Here is a 19,213-nt window from a genome sequence, read left to right as displayed (position 1 = left end):
ACTCGCGGCTCATAAACGGCAATCTCCTCCAAGCCGAAGCCAAAGCCTAGCCCATGGATTGGCCATAAGAAAAGGGACCAGGTGCCTGGTGTGGGTCAGGCCAATCCACTCGAGCTGCTAGTCACGTTAGGGCATGTTAGCCAACCGTCAAAGATCGCAAAGATCCATAATGTGCATATTGCCGAGGGTTCGGGGGCCTTTGTCTTTATCGACTGCTCGCTTTTTGACACTAAATTGCCTTGACTAAAACTCTGGCCCCTAACGAAGTGTGAAAGATGCTGGTCTTTGATTCGCTTTGATTGCCCAACTTGTGGCATGCACCGTCCAATATCCACCGTCCACCATTCAATCCACACCAGCTCCAGCTTTTGGGCTGCTGTGCACCGTGAAGATGTAGTTAACAACGTGACTATGTAATCAGCATCGCTGCAGCCGCTAGGAAGTGGCTGCTCCGAGCTTTCAACTGCTGCCGTAACCGCAAAGTGCAAATGATTTTCACCCCGGCCACTCCTCCGGGGCCAAGCTCCAATCTCCTCCGGTCAGCGCCCACTCTTCTCGGCCGCTTCGTTATGTTTCTAATCAAATTAATTTCGCCAGCAGCTCATGCCCACGTGTCCGGTCAACATGGCGTATGGATTGGGAGTCGTTTTCGTGATCCTATGGCTGCTGCAGATTGCGCATACGCAGCGTGGGTCGGCCGGACACATCGAGTTTTACAACGATTACGGCAAAAATCATGATGACGAAAGGGTGAGTGTGGCACCTATTACCTTACACTGAGAATAAAGTATTTAAATAATAATAATAATAAATATACAATGTATCAAATTCTTAATATAAACACAGGTTAACTTTAAACTATGTTTAATTAATTCGTACTAGATTATTTTTTTTTGGTTTTAAATCGACAACCTAATAACACAAAATTTGTTTAAAGTTTTTTACACATGCGAATAGTGATATAAATAAATTAACCTGCATTATTTTGAGCTTATATCTCAAGGATATCTTATGTATTTCATAATTCTGAAAATGAAAAATCGTATTTAATTTAAAGAAATAAATTTAAGTGTTAACTGGAGTAAACTGTGTTCATCTGCGATACAGCATTTCACCCTAGTTGTTTTGTTGATATTAGCGGTTTTATTTAACATCGTCATCACCTGTTAATTACCCTAATTGGTTAGATATATATATTCTTTTTCTGGGTTACAAATATCGTTGGTATTGTAACAAAATGACACACATATCATAGATTGTTAAATACATCTAAGTAATATGTTTTCTATTCAATTGTCCCTCCTCTCCACAGCTGCACTACTCGCATCAGTATCACATTTCCGATGTGGGCAGCCAGGTGCACATCCTCCACCAAGAGCAGCGGCAGGGAGACCACGTATCCGGATCTTATTCCCACCTGGAGCCCAATGGACACATCCGCAGTGTGCACTACGAGGTGCGAGGACCCAGGCGGGGATTCAAGGCAGTCGTTGAGCAGCGAACCGGGAACAGTCGGGTGCATCAGGCCCTGGAATTCCGGAGCAGGCAACCGATCCGGGCTCTGGCCATCGCCGAGCCTGTGGCATTTGTGATTTAAGACATCCAGTGGCGTGAAACCGGCCCGAAAAAAAAACAACAAACGACAAGCGACAAACGAATTATTTGTTTTGTTTTCGCAGCCGTAAATTGCAAAATGTTTAATTGTCTTTCAATAACTTCGCTGACTTGTTAAGTGGATTTCTAATTTGAAATTTAAATTGATTTCGGGAGGGGCCCATAAAATGTAAACGAACAATTTTATTAAACTTAAAATGTAAATATTTTGGGGCTATAATTCAGGCAAAGCGGAATGAATGAATAAAATTATATTCCTTTTGTTTTTGGAAACAAAAAAAAAAAACTAGATGCAAATGTATTTTGATTGTTATCTTTGAGTTGCTTTTGTGAAAAGAAATTTATGGCTACCTTTAGCAGCCCTATTATTTTTAAACCAATCTTGTGGGTCTGCCTTTTAGCTTGAGTAATTGTTTAGGCCACCGAACAAACGGCATTAAATTAAACACTTAGTGAGTAGAAAAAGAGTCAGCTACTTCACTTTTCAAGCCGCATATGAATGTCTGGCTTAATTATAATAAATTAAGCCCCTCTGTGCAGTGTTGACGTTTTGTTGCGCTACTAAACCCGTTGTCAAACCGTGAAACTCGGCTAACGACACCTAACGAAGCCAAAGGAGCCGTAAATAAATCAAATATTTTTGGGGTGCAGAAAAAGAATGATTGTATTTTTGTTTGCGTTTAGTGCTAATTGTATTGCTTCCATTGCTGCCGTTGACGTCTCTTGGTCAGGGTCTGCGCAGGCCGCTCTGTGATCACCGATCGGCTTAAATGATGGCCCAGAAGCCGCCGCCGTTCAACGACACCGCTAATTGCCCTGGCTAATTGCCGTATGTTTTGTTAGCACTGCTTTTTGTGCCCAGTTTCGAGTGCCTGCGGCTATAAAAAGTCGTTCAAGAAAGTGCCAATCAGTGGTGGGTCCGTTATTCCGTTTGACAGCTCACCTTGTCCGGCTTGCCCTTTTGTTGACCCCCCCAGCGGGCAATTAAAATGCAATTTAGGCGCCATCTTCCTCGGTCGAGCAATGTTTATTTCCCCCTTCTTTCATCTACTTATTTTCTCCTTTTTATACGCTTTCAGGTATTAAAATTTCAGTCAAAAATTTGTCTCGCAGTGAAGGGCACATTTCCAAACCTATATAGTGTATATATTCTTCATTAACATCCGTCAATCTTGTAAAAAGGAATATAAAATTATAGCTTCCTAGTTTGATAACATATACCTATATACTCCAAGATATACCTACTTTACATTTTACCTTGATATTATATAGCTGTTATAGAAACGATCGAAAACTTTATCTCAAAATAATGAATATTTAATTTTTGTAAGAGGTGCAAGGGTATATAAACTTCAGCATGCCAAAATTAGCTTTTGCATGTTTGTCATTTTAACGTTGACAAATTTGACCCATTTTATGTTAGTTATTTTCAAGTTTCCGATGACTTGTAAAAAAGGCATACCATTTATGTCTAGTGATTTAATTCTTTAATAATCTGCACTCACATTTGTACTTTTAAAGTTTATTAAGTTTTTGACCCATTTTCATGTAAGTAATTTTTAGGATTCCGATGACTTGTGGGCCACAATTGGAATTAAAGTGACAAATTTGATCGAAAACTGTACTGCAAAATTGACCTAGCTTAATTGTTTTTTAGCATCGAAACCGAAATAGAATATTGCCGAAGTTTAATTCCTTTCTCAGAGTTACCTCATATGAATTTGTTAAGTTAGTCGTCTCAGTCTTTTGTTTGAACTATTATTGCCATATTACCATATACTTACATTAAACTCAAGTTTGTCGCCTAAGTCTTTTGATTTTTCAGTTTAAACTTGTAAGCAGCATTTGTATGTTTCTATTGGCTTCTTTCTTTGGTATCTATCTTTCTTTATTTTAGGTTTAAATAGTTAAAATAAAAAAATTAAATACTCAAATCCATTCCCCATGTGTTGGAAGTTCGTCGCCTAAGTCATTTGGCTTGAGGGAAGCTGTTACCTATTGCAATAAAACTATATCTCCTAACTACTAAATTTTAGTATTTACTTTTTCTTTTAGTTACTACACGTGTTTTTACTGTCCATCATTAATCTCTTCCCACCAGTATTTTATTTTAGTTTATGTTATTTTCTTTCAATTACTGCAGAAGCCCACTTTGGGATATATAAATTTCAATTAGGTTTTACGATGGCCATCTGAAGTTCGTTGCGTAAGTTCCTTAATTTTGATCAGGTGTAATTATAAGCATTCTTTTTTCCACAGCAGTAATTTTTATGTTTTTTTTTTTAGAATTACCGCACTTGTCTTTTGATTTTGCGATAAATCCTTCCTTAGCTTCAATTACTATGTTTACCACACATGTTCATGTGAAGTTCGTTGCCCAAGTTCCTTAACTTCGATTAGGTTTTATTATGGGATGTTTAATTTTATTAATAGTTATTTACAACATTGTGGGCAAGTCTTAAAGTTAATGTTCGCTTTAATGTTTTCTTGTTTCGCGATTGTTTTTTGCTGTCGCCGCTGGCCGCTCAACTGGTCTGCAACGAGTTTTGCTCCTGCTGCAGCAGCTTCTTCTTCGACGCCATCTTCTCCTGCTCCATGTGCAGCTGGAGGAGCATCTTCTGCCTGGTGTGCTTCTTCAGATGGGCGCTCTTCTCGTGTGCCAGCTTGTAATTGGCAATTGTTGTGGGCTGCTGCGTGCTCGTAGATGTTGTCGTTGTGGATGATGGTGGTGGTGCAGGTGTGGTGGAGGTGGAGGTGGTGCTGCTGCTTGTTGAGGTGCTGGAAGTGGTGCTTGTCGTGGAGGAACTGAGATGGCGAGCCTGCTCCTCGTCGAGCCGCTTCTCGAGCTCCGCCTGCCATTCCAAGGCCTTCTCCTCCACCGGCAACTGCTGCAACTGCAACTGCAACGAGATGATGCATGCGATTATGACATGGACATGGATGGTGGATGGGGCAAGATGATTGTGAAAGGGAGAGTGAGCGGAATGCTTGAGTGGGTGGATCTGGCTGAGAGCCATTTACAATAATGTCAAAAGCGTGGGGATTTCGTGTCTCTGAGGTCTGGCTTTAATCTCTTGTACAATTTATATATAGGTAGTTCTAAATGCATATCAGGTATCGCGGCGGTTCAGTAGCGCACATATCGCCTGCGACTCTCGTATTGCCTTACATAGTTCCAGGGGTACGCGTACTTGGCCTTCTCGTAGGCCTTGTACTTCTTGGTCTTCGCGTTGTATTTGCCCTGCAGCTTGTCGTTCACCACGATCGCCGTGTACTTGGTGCCCACACCGGGCACATACTGGGCGGCCAGTCCGGGCACGGAGGTCACTCCGCCGCTGTAAGAGCTGCTAGCAAGCTGGCCGTAGTTGTTGCCCGCGGGCGGCTGGTTGTTGTAGTTGGGCGGGGCATAGGGTCCGGCGGGAATCGCCCAGGTCCTTGGTCGCGAAGGCGGTGGCAGGACGTAGCTAATAAGTGAAGAAAAATAAAAAGCGGGTTAAAAAAAACACTTGAAATCATTTATCCTTAGATTTATAGCCTTTTTTTGATGCTTCATAAACCATTTTTAAAGCATTTTACTCTTAAAGTTTTACAAGTATTTTTAAAATAATAATTACTTTCTAATCATATAGTCTTTTTGGTATTCATTTCCTTTTATTTTTAAATTAATGAATATTTAAGGCAGAATAATATTACCTTTTTAACATATACCTCGTTATAGCAAGATAAAAGTAGCTTGTTATATAAACAATCGTCTAAAATTTGAAAGTTTAGTAGCTAGTTTAAATATGGCAAACTGATTTATAATTTTATTAACGATCACATTTACTTTGCTGTATTTAAAAATTTAATTATATTGATTTATAAGTATCATAAAATAATATTATAGAAATTAAAATTAGGTGGGCTCAACGTTAGTATTTAATTTTACAAACACACACACTTATTTAGCAAAGGTAAAACCACTGTATTATTTTCATTTCCTCTATATCTGGCTGTCAGCCAAAATTGGAAAATACCAGAAATTGAATGGATTTATATAAATTATTTACATACAAATAAGTGACCCTTGCAGCTAGTTTTTCTGGTTGGCGATCGCCGAAACCCGTTTGCACTTACACATAGGGATTGGGGTTGGGTATGTCATCGCTCTGGTCCTCCCAGACGGGCGCCGGATCCCGGTATGGCTTCCTCGGGGGCTGCGGGGTGGTGCGCGGCGGGGGTGGTGCTATCGGTCCCGTGTTGGTGCCCCAGTCCACCCGGATGGCCTGCGCCTGGAGGCTGAAACTGGCGACTGTGGCGACTAGCAGCAGGCAAGGAGTGAGCTGGAAAACGAGTTTCGGGTGAGAGTGAATCCTGGCCAGAAAGTAGAGGGTGCTTTGCATTGTCACGTTTGGCAAATTGCTACACGATGCCGATTGCTGATTGCTTATATCATTTAGAAGCGATCGAGATAAACCGATTCGAGATTCAAAAACAAATGTCATAAAACCCGCTTCGCCTTATCAACGCAACCTCGACTCGATGATCAATTAAATTCGCTTTATTTAGTCGCCTGGCAAATTGACAGACACAGCCAAATCAATTTCAATTTCAGTTCGGACTTGAACTCAATATGTGTGTATAACTCGAATGTAATAACAATAATTACATATGAAAACACCCCCCCTCTTGTTCGTAAAACAATGTCAAGTGTTAAATTGTTGCAGCTGCTTGAGTTTTTTTGTTTGGAAAAAGCACTCAAATATTCAAAGAAATTATTTATTTTATTGTTCGCTTATTGCCTTGCACTTTGCTCAGATGTTTGGCCTATGAATCGCAATTACCTATAAATATTTATGACGACTGTTTGTTGGGTTAATTGAATTACCCGCTCAAATAATAGATTTATTGTTGATTAATTACATTCAGTTCGAGTTTTTATACACTCCACTGTCGCTTGACACTTTTTATGCGATTTTCAAATCGATTACAATGGACAACACTGCAGAATGTGGCATTATTTATGGTTGGTTCTGTTTTCCCCCAGCCATTCGCACTGATTGCCGACTGTTTGCTTAACTAATGAGCCTTGAGGAAGTGTGTTTTGTAGACCGCCGCCAAACGCACCCAATTCAAAAGCCAAAACGCCGGCAATATGGGGCTAAACCTTTGCGGCCAAATATGGTCATTAGTTACGTCACGGCATAGAGTTATGGCCCGGCTGGGAGGATAGGCATCTGGCTACAAATTTGTCAGCACAGTAAATGCCAAAAATGGCATCGATAACGCTGATGTATGGATGCCATCTGTTGGTCGGCTCAGGATTGCTTGAGGTTTATTTTTATTGACCAATTTGAGGGGCTGGGATTCTTTTGGCGACTACAAATCGATCTATTTTGTTCGCCAATTTTCCCATGGTTGACAATCCAATTGATTAATTGTGAGCTAATTTTGAAAAAAAAAACAGTACACAGACAAAATCTGACGATCTTTTTGACATTGTAGTTCTCAAAAAAAAAATACTTGAAACTATTTATGATATTTAATAATATATGATATTTAATATAAACCATTATGTTTATACGTTTTGCTTTACAAATTAGAAAATTATTTATTTTAATTAATATCTTAATTAATTTGTATCTACTTTTTAGATAGTTTATTCATTTGTTTTATTTAATTATGTCATTATGTTGTATACGCGATTTCCGTAAGTGTTGCAACTATTACCTTAAATCTATGCGTGTTATATTTTTTCACCAAAAAGCTTCCAATTATGTTTAACAAAATGAATTTTAGGCCTATCTACCTTAATAAAATGCTAATTAACTGTTTCTATTAATATTTTAAGTCAACAAAATATGACACAATATAAGATTGGCTGTCTTGTTGTGCAATTCTTTTGGGGTGCATTCGTCGGTTCATAAATTAAATGTTTACAAGTTGCACAACCCCAATGTGGGATCGTGAGGTGGCTAATACCAGCAATTATGCACAACACTTGCCCCGAAGAGGCAGCAGTTAAGCTGTCAGCGGACATGGCTATCCCCCGATTTGGCTAATTGATTGACAATTTTGCATTGACAAGCATTTATTTGTCATTGCTATGCACAATGCATATTGGCAAAGAGCCGCCGGTTGTGGCAATACCTGTTCGGCCGATCGACTCTGTCATCGCTTTTGTGCAATCATAAAAACACGCAAAAATCAAGGCCAACATTAACGATCGATGCTCAGTACATGCCAAGTTTTTGTCAAGTTTTTGCCTCTGCTCTCCTTAATCCACGGTGGAGGTTGTCATAAAAGTAAGGTGAGTTGAAACGAGTCCAGAAAACTAATGACAGCTGCCTTATTTATATACTATAAGTAGAAATTGTACCTGTCAAAATCATTCCATTCAGAGCGACTTTTAATTGATGGAACTTTTGTGTTGTACCTTTCACTTATTAAGTTGGGTGAGTAGAATATTTTAAAACGGAGTCAAAAATAAACAAACTTATTCTTTAATATACGTATTTATATAAAATAGGCGAATTTTAATTAAAACTATAATTAATTGATAAATACCAAAAGGAACATCTATTTTATGCGTCAGGAGAACATAACACTCATTAAAATAACAAAATTCTAAACTACCTATCTTCAGAAATTTAGGCTTTATTTTGGTTATGTTTTTTTCGGTGTGTGATCCATTATGGAGCATAAAAGCATAATTCCGAGACCGAAATCAAAGCGGCGCGGACAACTATTCCGATTCAGCCAGATCTCAACACGTTTTGCTCCGTTTTGAAAACCTTTTAATGGCTCCAGTTTGACAAGACCTGTTATTAGGCGGCATGAGAAGCCATAAACTCGGATTTGTGTAACAATGGTCGCCCTGCTGGCAGTGTCACTTCCGACAGACAAAATAGCTGAATTGCCGACCCTGAACTTGAGTGGATGGCGCATAGCAAATCCGAGATTTTGGCTTCATTTTTTCTCGTTTTTTGGTTCTTGGCCCCGTGTTTAATGGCCAACTCAGAACTGCGCAGTGGGTTGAACGAACGGCGTCGTAATGGAGGGACTCTCCTTTGGGCGTAATACCGAGAATACCAGGCACTCCTCTGGAGTCCGACCCAAAGCGATCTTGATCGCGATCTGGTAATGGTAATGAGCGGCAGCCGCCCGCAGGCGTTCCACAAAACGCTGCTCACTAATTAAAAACAATCAGTAAAGACTAAGTAAACGCCGCTCCACACGGCCGGCATTACACCGCATTATCATTATCTTTGATTAACGCAGTTTAGACCGAAAATAATCATTTATTATCAAGCTGACTGGCTGGGCTGCAGTTATGTTTTGCAGCATGCCTTGTTCCAATCTGAAATTAAGTGCTTAGACAAAATATTTTTGCGAAATTTTGTGCAGCCCCATAAAAAAAACCAAAAAAAACAAAAAAGAAGTAAAACACCTAGCTTATGTTTTTTTGGGTCAAGCTTAGATTTAATTTAATGTGGCTAAAATAAAAAGATTTGTGGATTGGTGTGGATTATAGTTGCTTATTTTGGCTCTTGGTGGTGTGGCTTACCAACTGGATAAATCGCCTGAGATCTCGGTATCTTATAGTTATTGTAAATCTCTTTTATTACACAACATTATCGAAAAGGCGAAACAAAGTTTAACGCTTGCATTTGGCGCGTTCAAATTGTAATTCGATAATAAGTATGCCATAATCATTTTATTAGCGCCTTAATTGAAATAATTTATATTGGCATATGGGGGTACCCCTCATAAGTAGTTATGTTTTTTGTGGTTCGTGCGGGCACAAAAACTGCAGTTTAATAATGAATATGGGCCATGTATTTCTCATTTACCATTTGTGAATTGCAGTTTTTGCAATGCGGGCAAAAGGCGAAAGCCCCGAAACGATAATGATAAATGGTTATTCCCTTAGCTTCGAAATCGTGTCATGAGTGTGGGTGATGAAAGTAAGTCAAAGATACGAGGGGGTTTATTACAGAGGGTATATCCACAATTACCGAAATCTGATTAATGAAAGCAAAGGAGAGATGCGAAAACAAAAGCCATTCATCAATCAAAGTGTTTTCAACAAACGCACAAGGTGATAGGTGGTAGACAATGAACTGTCTTCGAAAGAAAGAGATCATGGGGGGATTACTCCGGTTATGGCGTCGTTATTAAGTCCCACAATCAATTATGCTCTTTGGCCTTATATTTAACTCTTCAAAAGGTCATGAGAAGATAATCAGGCGATCACGATTGGAAATGGATTAACGAAATAATATGATAATTTATTACAAAGCAATAATCCCACAGAAGAAGAAGATGTTAAATAAAACAAACAAAGACGTTCAAGACCTTCCATTTAATTTCCTATTTCTTAATTTAAGCTAAAGACTATAATTAAAACAGGTATTTTAATTATTTTGGTGTCTAATTGATGTAGCTATAAACTATCTTTTAAATAATACGAAAATAAGATAATCAAATGTAAGCTTCCTTTTATTCCCTTAGTTAATTGTCTTATTAAATCTTGATTACTTATTTGATTATCGCAGTAGCTATTGTAAGCTGAGGATTTTCCAAGCATAAACTTAGCTTAGTCATAGCCACTAAGTAACATCCGCTTGAAGTACTCACTATCTCCAACAAGCTGGAAACCCCAGAATGCAGATCAGATCCACACCGACGTAGTCATATAGTACTTTATGATGGTGGGTGTGATGTGCCCAACGCCAAAGTGAAAATATCATCCATAAATCTGGCTGCCAGTTTTCGCGCCGTAGGTGATCGTTAAATTTACATCTTAATGGCTTCTGGTGCAGAACGCGAGAAGACATCCGGCAGATCACTGAGCTGGGTCCAACTAACATATGGTGGAATGGCCAACTGACCTTCACTCCACGTCGAGAATCATAAATTAAGGGTTTAAGAATGACTTCATCTGCCCGATGTCGAACAGCCGAAGCGTGTCACGTAATTAGCTTGGATTTATATTTACAACACTAGCTCATTTGCATATAAAGCACTGGCCTAGCCTCCGATTCAGGTTCGGAATGAGATTCAGTTTCGAGTTCTTGCTTTTCCAGGCACATATCCATCTTCATCAGCGGAGAGGTTCAAGGCCTGGCAAATTGTCGCTCGTTCAATGCAATGGCAGCCGCTAAACCATCTATCAATTAAGCAAACTAACCTTGATAAATCGGAGAGCAAACAACTGCCCCCCAAAACACCCCCCCTTTAACACCCCCTTAACACCCCCCATAACACCCCCCTTACACTCCCCCCAAAAGCGCATTAAAAGGCTAGCGTTAAATTTGAACATGGCTCTTTGACGCCAAATCATTGTTTCGTGGCTTTAGTTTCGTTTTATTTTTTGGCTGCGCTCGTTTGTCACAGTGCAAACTCGTTTAAATTTTTATGTTTCTGGCAGCTTTAGCATTTGTTCGACTTATTTTGTCTTGCTGATTTTAGATTTGGTTTTCAGTGCATTGCTACACAGTGTTCACAATGTGCAAAAACGAAATAGAGGTGAAGTACCGAAAATAATACTCAATTCAAGCTTCCTCATCAGTCTGAAGTCTGCACAGAAAGAAATATTTATGCGTTTTCAGATCAATAGGTTCAGTAATCAATCACAATGCAATTACTATCATTATTTAGGTTTTATTTCCAAAAAATATATTAATTTTAATTTTATTTAAAATCATTTGTATATAAGTGTTTCCAATATCTAACACTACATTAAGGATTACGTTAAAATAAAAATGTATATGACAAGTTAAGGCTAAAAAAAACTAATAATTAAGGATATATTTTAATATATTTCTCAAGGTATTTAGATTTATATTTTTCTTGAGTGCAGCTCAACCGATATTTCGCCATAACCTTGTGCTGGGAGACCGGCACACCAGCCTCTTTGATCTGTCTGTTCGGTGGCAGATGTGTCTTGAGTTATGATAGGTGATTGGCAGCGATTTGTCTTGGTTTGGTGAAGGTGCCTCATCGAACGATTTTTGAGGCTACCCTAGTTTCGAAATTTAGAATGTCTAGTATCGTGTTACAGGCTGAAGAGCCAAAGTGATTTTTAAATATTTTAAAGTGGTACAAATTGCAATGATATTGACAGATGGGAAGTTGATACATTCAAAAGAATAACCGCAAAGCTTTCTCTGCCTTCTAATATCCCATGCTCCCATGCGAAACTCAAATGAATTAAGCAAAGATTTCTCATTAATGAAATCTGCGCATTTGCATACTTTCCCAGGCAAACCAAAAAGTTGGCAAGAAAAGCAGTATGATTATGCACTTTGATTAATTGCCACACTGTTCCCATGCTATTTCAGAGAAGTTCAGCCCAAGTCAAGTCCATATCCATAACAAAAGAATAATAAACAATAATCGATGGCCAAAAAAATGATTTGCAAATCGAATACCCGAAAAAAATTTATAAGCAAACCAGACGTGGGAGTCAATCAGCCGAGCAAACAAAAAATGGGCAGAAAAATGTAATCAGAGAATATTAATAAATAAGTAGACATCATGTTGATTTCAATTACGCTGCCAAAATGCGCATTTTTTTAAGCATTGGGGTTAATGAAATTTAAATCTTTTCATAAGCGAATTTCTTGTTTTTCTCTAAACATTTATTACGAATCTGCGTAGATCGCCAGCATGACCATGATGTGTAGGTGGATTCTATTTACATGACAGGCATTGTTCGCCATCGGAATTGTTCCCAGACAAACTGACAGAGCAGAGCAAACTTGACCTTTTTCAGTACCGAGATGTGAGATGCTGAGATGCTGAATTTGCTGATTTCACTCGCTCGGACACAACATGCAAGGGGCGTGGTCAACTTTTAATTAACACGAAAAATTGGCAAATTAAATACTCGTACTTTGCCCGCGATTAAATTCGATAAATGACTCGAGAAGCGGTTACAGAAGCTGAGGCAGCATCTCAACGGTTGCGTAATACATTATACATTCAGATACACACGGCTTCTGAAGTAGATTCAAAGCTTTTATTTTAAAATTTATGATATAACCTTAACAAATATTCCATTAATTTGTAGCCTTGGTTTTTCTTAAAATTTGTAATGTTTGTGGTAGTTTTCGATCTTTAATTAAATTTTGAAATATACATTGATATTAAAAAGTAGAGTATGCCTATATTCATATATTGAAAATAAATGTATATATTTTATTTACTGAAAAACGTAGTCTTTACCTACGGACAAATTAATTTATACCCAAGATTTTTAAATCTGCGCTCTCAATATTTTATTGGCCACACTTAAAAACCAAAGAATGCTAAAGTTCGCTCAACTCCAAAGTGTAACCAATTGGGACAATGGTATCACCGGGAGATCTCCCCAAATGTTTCAGCAAAGTCATTCATTCTGGACATTCCAAAGGGGCTGCTGCCAGATTTCCTAGGCCACCGATCTCCATCTCCATAAATATGTCCCAGGGAATGCCGGAGGGCAAGACATTTTTTGCCAGTTCGACATTTCTGGTTTTCAGCTGGCCAGTTGATTGACTCCATCTCGATAGCAGAGGCTCATTGAATTTCTGGCATTTTGGGCGGCTCCGTTTCGCAAAGGAAAATTGTGGAAAAATACGTAGAGACTGAGAAAAACCTTCGAGACGTAATAACTTGCATTTTGAGTAGGGCACTTAATGCGTCTCGCTGTTTTTAAGCTGTCTTAGTGGCCCGACTAACCCGGGCGCTAATCATAAATCTCAACGCAACTGCAACCCAAGACGCCTAATCAACGGTTACGGAACCAAAACTTAATGCCTGTCAGGCAGTTAAGTGTCTTGAACTTTTAGCCAGGAATGTTGTGAAAATGGGAAAAATAAATAAATCGAAACGAAACGAATCAACTCGAATATCGAGTCAAATCAATTCCAGCCCAAAACAATGGCCCATTGGTCAAGACAATAGGTTTGCTGTGTGTTCAGGAGGTCAATGTGCTACCGTTAGCGTTGAAAATGATTTCGGAGCGTGGCTAAAGTTGCATTTGATTGTTTTGTAAACAAACCGAAATCGGCCGTTAATTTGTATAATTTGTGCTTTGTTCGGTTTCTGCATAAAATCAGCATTAAGTCATGGATGTAATACCGATATGCTGCTCTATGATTTTTCAATCGCACAAACCCACAATTTGAATCACAATGTAAACGGTAACTGACAAATTGCACGCCCTACCAGGTGTTGAAAGAAATACCTATTTATAATATTAAATTTAAAAAACCAAACATCGTGCAACATCAATTTGAGCATCTCCATCTCCATTTGAGGAAGTCATTTAAATTAACAAATTGCATATTAATATGATTATGCTTCGCTGCGGGCTCTTTGTCTGTGGCAAATCGCCAAAAACAGAATTATAAAAATAATCGAACACGTTAATTACTTAAATGATGTTGCACAAATATTGTTTTTGCCTTGCGTATTTTGACAATTAATGACGCTGATTTCACCGAACGAGCAGAGTGTTTTCATTTCCGGTGAGACATCGGCCCAGCAGCTTAATAAATGTACAAATAAGAGTCGGAAAACAAACTTGCCACAGAACAATGCGTACGGAATAAACAAGAATCGACATTCAACGGCACTCACATGGGCAATTGTGGGTCATTGCCTTTGTCAACTGCAATTTCTGTGTGCAGAAAGAGTGGTTTTATGTGGTTTGCCCTTGGCGGTGCACCCCAGATTATGGGAAACGGCCACATATCCGATTACATTGTATTGTTTAATATTTGTTAATATATATTAAAAGGCTCTGGGAACCGCTGGTAAAAGCTGGTAAATTTCTAACCAACTTATTATGCCTTCTGTGCTTAGTTAAATAACAGAAGTACAGAAGTTTGTTTGGTGGAGATAAGGATTACATTTCTTGTTTTTCTTAGATTATAAATTCTTAGAAATTTATAATTATCTGCTTTAATGTGAATCCCCAATTTAAAAGCTACTTTAAACTTGTCAAAGAACCTTGCTTATTATTAATAATAATTCTCCACTGTTTTGGTAAGTTTTTAATAATCCAAGAATCTTAAACACATTTTGTAAGACATTTTCTATATTATTTTTTAGAAAGGTCTTACAAAAATTGTTCTTGCTAAATTCTTCTTTATCTTACAGTATTTGAGATTCCAAATTTCTGATTTATTTGATATATCTTTTTTTTTTATATATTTACATATTTATTTTACCCATCTTAAAATGCAAGGTCCAATGACACGAATGCTTGGGATTGCTCATGTGTTGATGCGAAATTTATGCAGTTGCTAAGAGTGTGTGTCAATTTCATTCAGATGATCGTGTTTGGGATGTAATTATTTAAAAAACAAGAAAGGAAAGCTAACTTCGGGCGGAGCCGAAGTTGAAATACCCTTGCAGAATATTCTGCAAATTATATTCTCCAAAATCATTCATAATGCATTCTTAATACTCATAAAAAATCCCAACTTCCTAACTTTAAAAACACCAAAGTTATGGCATTTCCAATCGTTCAGTTATATGGCAGTTATAGAATATAGTCGGCCGATCCTTATGAAATTTGATATGTCGGATTGATTAGGCAAAAATAAAACCCATAGAAAATCCCAACTTCCTAACTTAACAAACACCAAAGTTATGGCATTTCCGATCAATCAGTTATATGGCAGCTATAAGATATAGTCGGCCGATCCTTATGAAATTTGGTACGTCTGATTGATTGGCCAAATATAAAACCCATAGAAAATCCCAACTTCCTAACTTTACAAACACCAAAGTTATGGCATTTCCGATCAATCAGTTATATGGCAGCTATAAGATATAGTCGGCCGATCCTTATGAAATTTGGTACGTCGGATTGATTGGCCAAATATAAAACCCATAGAAAATCCCAACTTCCTAACTTTACAAACACCAAAGTTATGGCATTTCCGATCAATCAGTTATATGGCAGCTATAAGATATAGTCGGCCGATCCTTATGAAATTTGGTACGTCGGATTGATTGGCCAAATATAAAACCCATAGAAAGTCCCAACTTCCTAACCTAACAAACAGCAGAGTTATGGCATTTCCGATCAATCAGTTATATGGCAGCTATAGGATATAGTCGGCCGATCCCGGCCGTTCCGACTTATATACTGCGTGCAAAGGAAAGAAGGGTGTGTGCAAAGTTTCAATTCGATATCTTTAAAACTGAGAGACTAGTTCGCGTAGAAACAGGCAGACGGACAGACAGACGGACAGACGGACAGACGGACAGACGGACAGACGGACAGACGGACAGACGGACATGGCTATATCAACTCAGGAGGTGATCCTGATCAAGAATATATATACTTTATAGGGTCGGAGATGTCTCCTTCACTGCGTTGCACACTTTTGACCAAAATTATAATACCCTCTGCAAGGGTATAATTATGTGAGAGCAAACACAAAATCGAGAAATGCATAAATACTTGGGCATTGATTACCCAAGAAAAAGCACGAGCCAATCGAATTGCGGGCTACACGTGTTTGAACTCAATTACAGTGCGGAAATCGGCTTAAAAATTACAATAAATAATAAAAAATGAGTACTTACCATTTTGTTATTTGATATGGTCAAATGAAACCCGATACTTCTAAGTCGTTTAACTGCAAAAATATTAGTTGAATTATTGAAAGGTGACATTTTAGACATTTTACTACAATCACTTTGTTTGAAGTTTGCACTTGAAGTTTGCATTGCAATTTTAGCACAGAAAGTTGTTCGGCTGTCCTCTACATACAGATTTGTTATTAATTTATTTTAGCAACTGCTGTGCACCGATAAACTGGTCAACTGGTCACCTGGTCAGCCTCAATCAGAAATCAGACATCACTTCCATTAACGAGGTATATAGCCTATATATCTGATGCCTGGTGTAATTGTAGACGACTCTGGCATATCGAATGACGTGTGGGACAATATCAAATCAGATTTAAGGTAAATATCAAATGTAATGGGGCCCGCTCATTATGCAATCCCCTTACTTAGTTGGACCCTAGTGAATGGTTACTTTTGGCGGTGATTGTGTCTCAGCGATGACGATGACTCTGTCAGTTTGGCTGTTTGGCGTCTCAATTGCCAGCATGTCCATGGCAGCATTTTGGCTTTCTGGCGGAGATCGAGATCGAGATTCGTTCCACACATGGCCCGGCCTGATAAGATGGTATTTTTTTGTTTACTTTGCGACTGTCCGAGGGGGTGGAGCGCACGATCTGTCGCGCATGCGTAAACATTGGAACCAATTTAAATGACCATTTACCATTTACCATTTTCTTGAAAATCTAAGGTACGGGGTAATTTTCAATTGCCTTTGGCGTGGCGAGTCTGGTCTTTTTGGCCACACAGTGTCGCAAAGTGGAGCCAAAAGCGAGCCACATGCCACGCATTTTAAGTGCCGTCCAAGTCCCAGCTATTTGCCATCGTAAATATCCGAGGAGGAAGGCGTGCCAGTATGTACTGCCCGGCCAAAAGAGCCGGCCCATGTCACGGCTAACAATCGGAACGTGACTATGTTTAGACGGACTCTTACTCTATCGCATGAGATTTCAGGCGTCAAAATTCGCACTGGAGGTCACCGAACGAGCATGGGCCTAGTATTCATAAGAATCTCTAGCGACTAGCAAGGCAAACCCGTTTCAGCTGTAATAAGCCCGCAGATCAGGTGACCTTAAGTCAATTTAAGGAACCATATTATGTGCATAAATTAAACATTTAACTTTTATAGAGCCGACAAACTAGTCGGAGAAGATGCTACGTCTCTGGTCTTGACACAATGCAAAACCAATTTGCGCAAATTAACAAGGTTTTATAATCATTGGCAACACCCAACTTCAAGTACTCACAATTATCTGCTGCGCTGAGAAAACATTTCCGGCACATTAAACAGCAAAAGCTATGCGAAGATAAAGCAAAACTAAATGTGAGTTGGCTGCTCATGATAATAATAATAATATGCGGCCTGTTCAAAAACTTATTTCCAAGTTGTTGCATTTAAAGAGGCCATAAGCGTTTTTCCCTTCATTTATTTTTTTTTTTTTTTTGCTGGAGAGAAAAGTCAGGGGCGAGGTTTAATTTATGGCAGCTCGGAAAAATGATTTTTCTCTAGATTGGTTATGCATATTTTTTTTTTCGGTTGTTTTGACAAATGCCTTAAAGTGTTTGGTGCGTGCAAAACGGCGGAACGCCTTCAATTTTATTTATCTTCTGTGGAATTGATTTATTTATTTGCATAAATTTAACACGCCTGCGACAGCAGCTGCGCAGTATAGCCTGCAGGCTATAAATTGTCTGCATTGCAGCACGCAAGTTCGTTGCCCAAGTCTTTTGTTTTTACGCTCCTTTTATGTTTTTTTTTTCTTTTTTGTTTATTCTTATTTTTATTTGTTTCTTGCACTTAACGAGAGAACTTCACAACACAGTAATATTTTAGCATGTTTGCCTCATCAATTGACACCGCACATACTTTGCTGCTGGCTGCTGATGATGGAAATCAGGAGGATATATAGTATATCTGGTGGCGTAGGGATCTCGATCTCGATATCGTACCGCTGTGTTTGCGCTAAAGCGTGACAAAACTCATTGAAGACACGGGCCACACTGAAAGCAGCGAATGTGGTAGCATCAGCACAAAGTCTCCGTCTCCCGATTTGTCGGCCTCATCAGCTGGTTTGCGAATCAGCCAGACGGCTTTCAGCCAGGCCCGAACTTAAAAGCCGAGCCCGAACTCCAACCCGCTCCGACTTCGGCTGTTTTTCGCTTTGTTTTCTATTTTTCATTTTTGTTTTTCTCATTTTTTGCCAGCCAGTTTTCATATGTGGCCCATTGAGCAACATGTTGCTAGGGCCGTTTCCGGCATTGGATTCTTTAAAACATGTTGCCAAGATTGGGGCAGCATGTTGAGATGAAGTAAATCAATAATAAATAAATATGTTGTCGTTATTAATTAAGGCGTTTAACCTAAACGTATTAAATAAATAAGTGTGGCTTAATACAAAAAAGTCTGATTTATTTTTGCCGATTTTTACTTGGATTCTTGGAATTCTAAGTAAATAATAATTTCGAAGCGATTTTTAAGTCATTAAAAGTAAGTTTATTAAACTTATAATTATTAGGTAACATACGTCATCCAATTGTTTAATAGCTTTAAGATTAGTAGGGTACACTATTAATCAAGGAAAATACAAGTCTTATTTACTCATAATTTTGTTAATTTTATAAACTAATTAAAATTATAAATAATAATAAATATATATTTTAGCTGAACGAAGTATTTTTCAAGAGTTATGTACATGTTGGCTAGTATTTATTTTTATAATACATTTGTTATTCAATAATTAAATATTCAGACACTTGTTTAATAAATAAAGCCGGGATAATTTAATTCGTTTCCGTTTTTCATTTTAATGACCCGAAATTTTGTTTTTGATTCTGATTGTTTTCAATTAGTCTGAGCAAATATTTCGATGTGCTTAATAATTCATTACTAAGTTATTAATGATTTGTTTAACTTAGAAATATTTCATAAATTACGTAATAATAATTGCATACCGCTTCCAGATTTGTTTGATATTTTCACTAATTG

At 38.3% G+C, this 19,213-nt stretch overlaps 2 protein-coding genes across 5 annotated transcripts; one reads left to right on the top strand and one right to left on the bottom strand.

Moving 5' to 3' along the window:
• Positions 1-603: 603 nt before the first annotated feature.
• LOC108039942 (cuticle protein 7) lies at positions 604-1,597 on the top strand. The gene is made up of 2 exons (XM_017117121.1): positions 604-750; positions 1,313-1,597. The coding sequence occupies exons 1-2, from the start codon at positions 604-606 to the stop codon at positions 1,595-1,597; spliced, it is 432 nt and encodes a 143-aa protein (XP_016972610.1).
• Positions 1,598-4,021: 2,424 nt separating this feature from the next.
• Positions 4,022-18,289, bottom strand: LOC108040007 (putative uncharacterized protein DDB_G0292292). Of its 4 annotated transcripts, XM_017117234.2 has the most exons (6): positions 18,095-18,289; positions 17,475-17,524; positions 16,186-16,238; positions 5,731-5,936; positions 4,784-5,078; positions 4,022-4,514 (listed from the first exon to the last, which is right to left on the bottom strand). In XM_017117234.2, the coding sequence occupies exons 2-6, from the start codon at positions 17,509-17,511 to the stop codon at positions 4,140-4,142; spliced, it is 966 nt and encodes a 321-aa protein (XP_016972723.1). In that variant the 5' UTR covers positions 17,512-17,524; positions 18,095-18,289; the 3' UTR covers positions 4,022-4,139. The 4 variants fall into 4 exon arrangements, with proteins under 4 accessions (XP_016972723.1, XP_016972724.1, XP_016972722.1 ...); XM_017117235.2 differs by having other exon boundaries at positions 16,299-18,289; XM_017117233.2 differs by having other exon boundaries at positions 17,475-18,289.
• Between the last annotated feature and the right edge of the window lie 924 nt (positions 18,290-19,213).

Source organism: Drosophila rhopaloa, unplaced genomic scaffold (assembly GCF_018152115.1).
Source record: "Drosophila rhopaloa isolate 14029-0021.01 unplaced genomic scaffold, ASM1815211v1 contig_163, whole genome shotgun sequence".
Classification (NCBI taxonomy): Eukaryota; Metazoa; Arthropoda; class Insecta; order Diptera; family Drosophilidae; genus Drosophila; species Drosophila rhopaloa.
This window is presented reverse-complemented; position numbering and strand designations above follow the sequence as displayed.

What these genes read in the sequence shown, in the direction of transcription:
- LOC108039942 (XM_017117121.1), top strand. Translation starts at nt 604, where the DNA reads ATGCCCACGTGTCCGGTCAACATGGCGTATGGATTGGGAGTCGTTTTC. An exon ending in AAAATCATGATGACGAAAGG is followed by an intron (nt 751 to 1,312) that starts GTGAGTGTGGCA and finishes TCCTCTCCACAG; the next exon opens with CTGCACTACTCGCATCAGTA.
- LOC108040007 (XM_017117233.2), bottom strand. Translation starts at nt 17,622, where the DNA reads ATGCAACAACTTGGAAATAAGTTTTTGAACAGGCCGCATATTATTATT. An exon ending in TCTCAGCGCAGCAGATAATT is followed by an intron (nt 16,239 to 17,474) that starts GTGAGTACTTGA and finishes ATATTTTTGCAG; the next exon opens with TTAAACGACTTAGAAGTATC. An exon ending in CCCAACCCCAATCCCTATGT is followed by an intron (nt 5,079 to 5,730) that starts GTAAGTGCAAAC and finishes TTCACTTATTAG; the next exon opens with CTACGTCCTGCCACCGCCTT.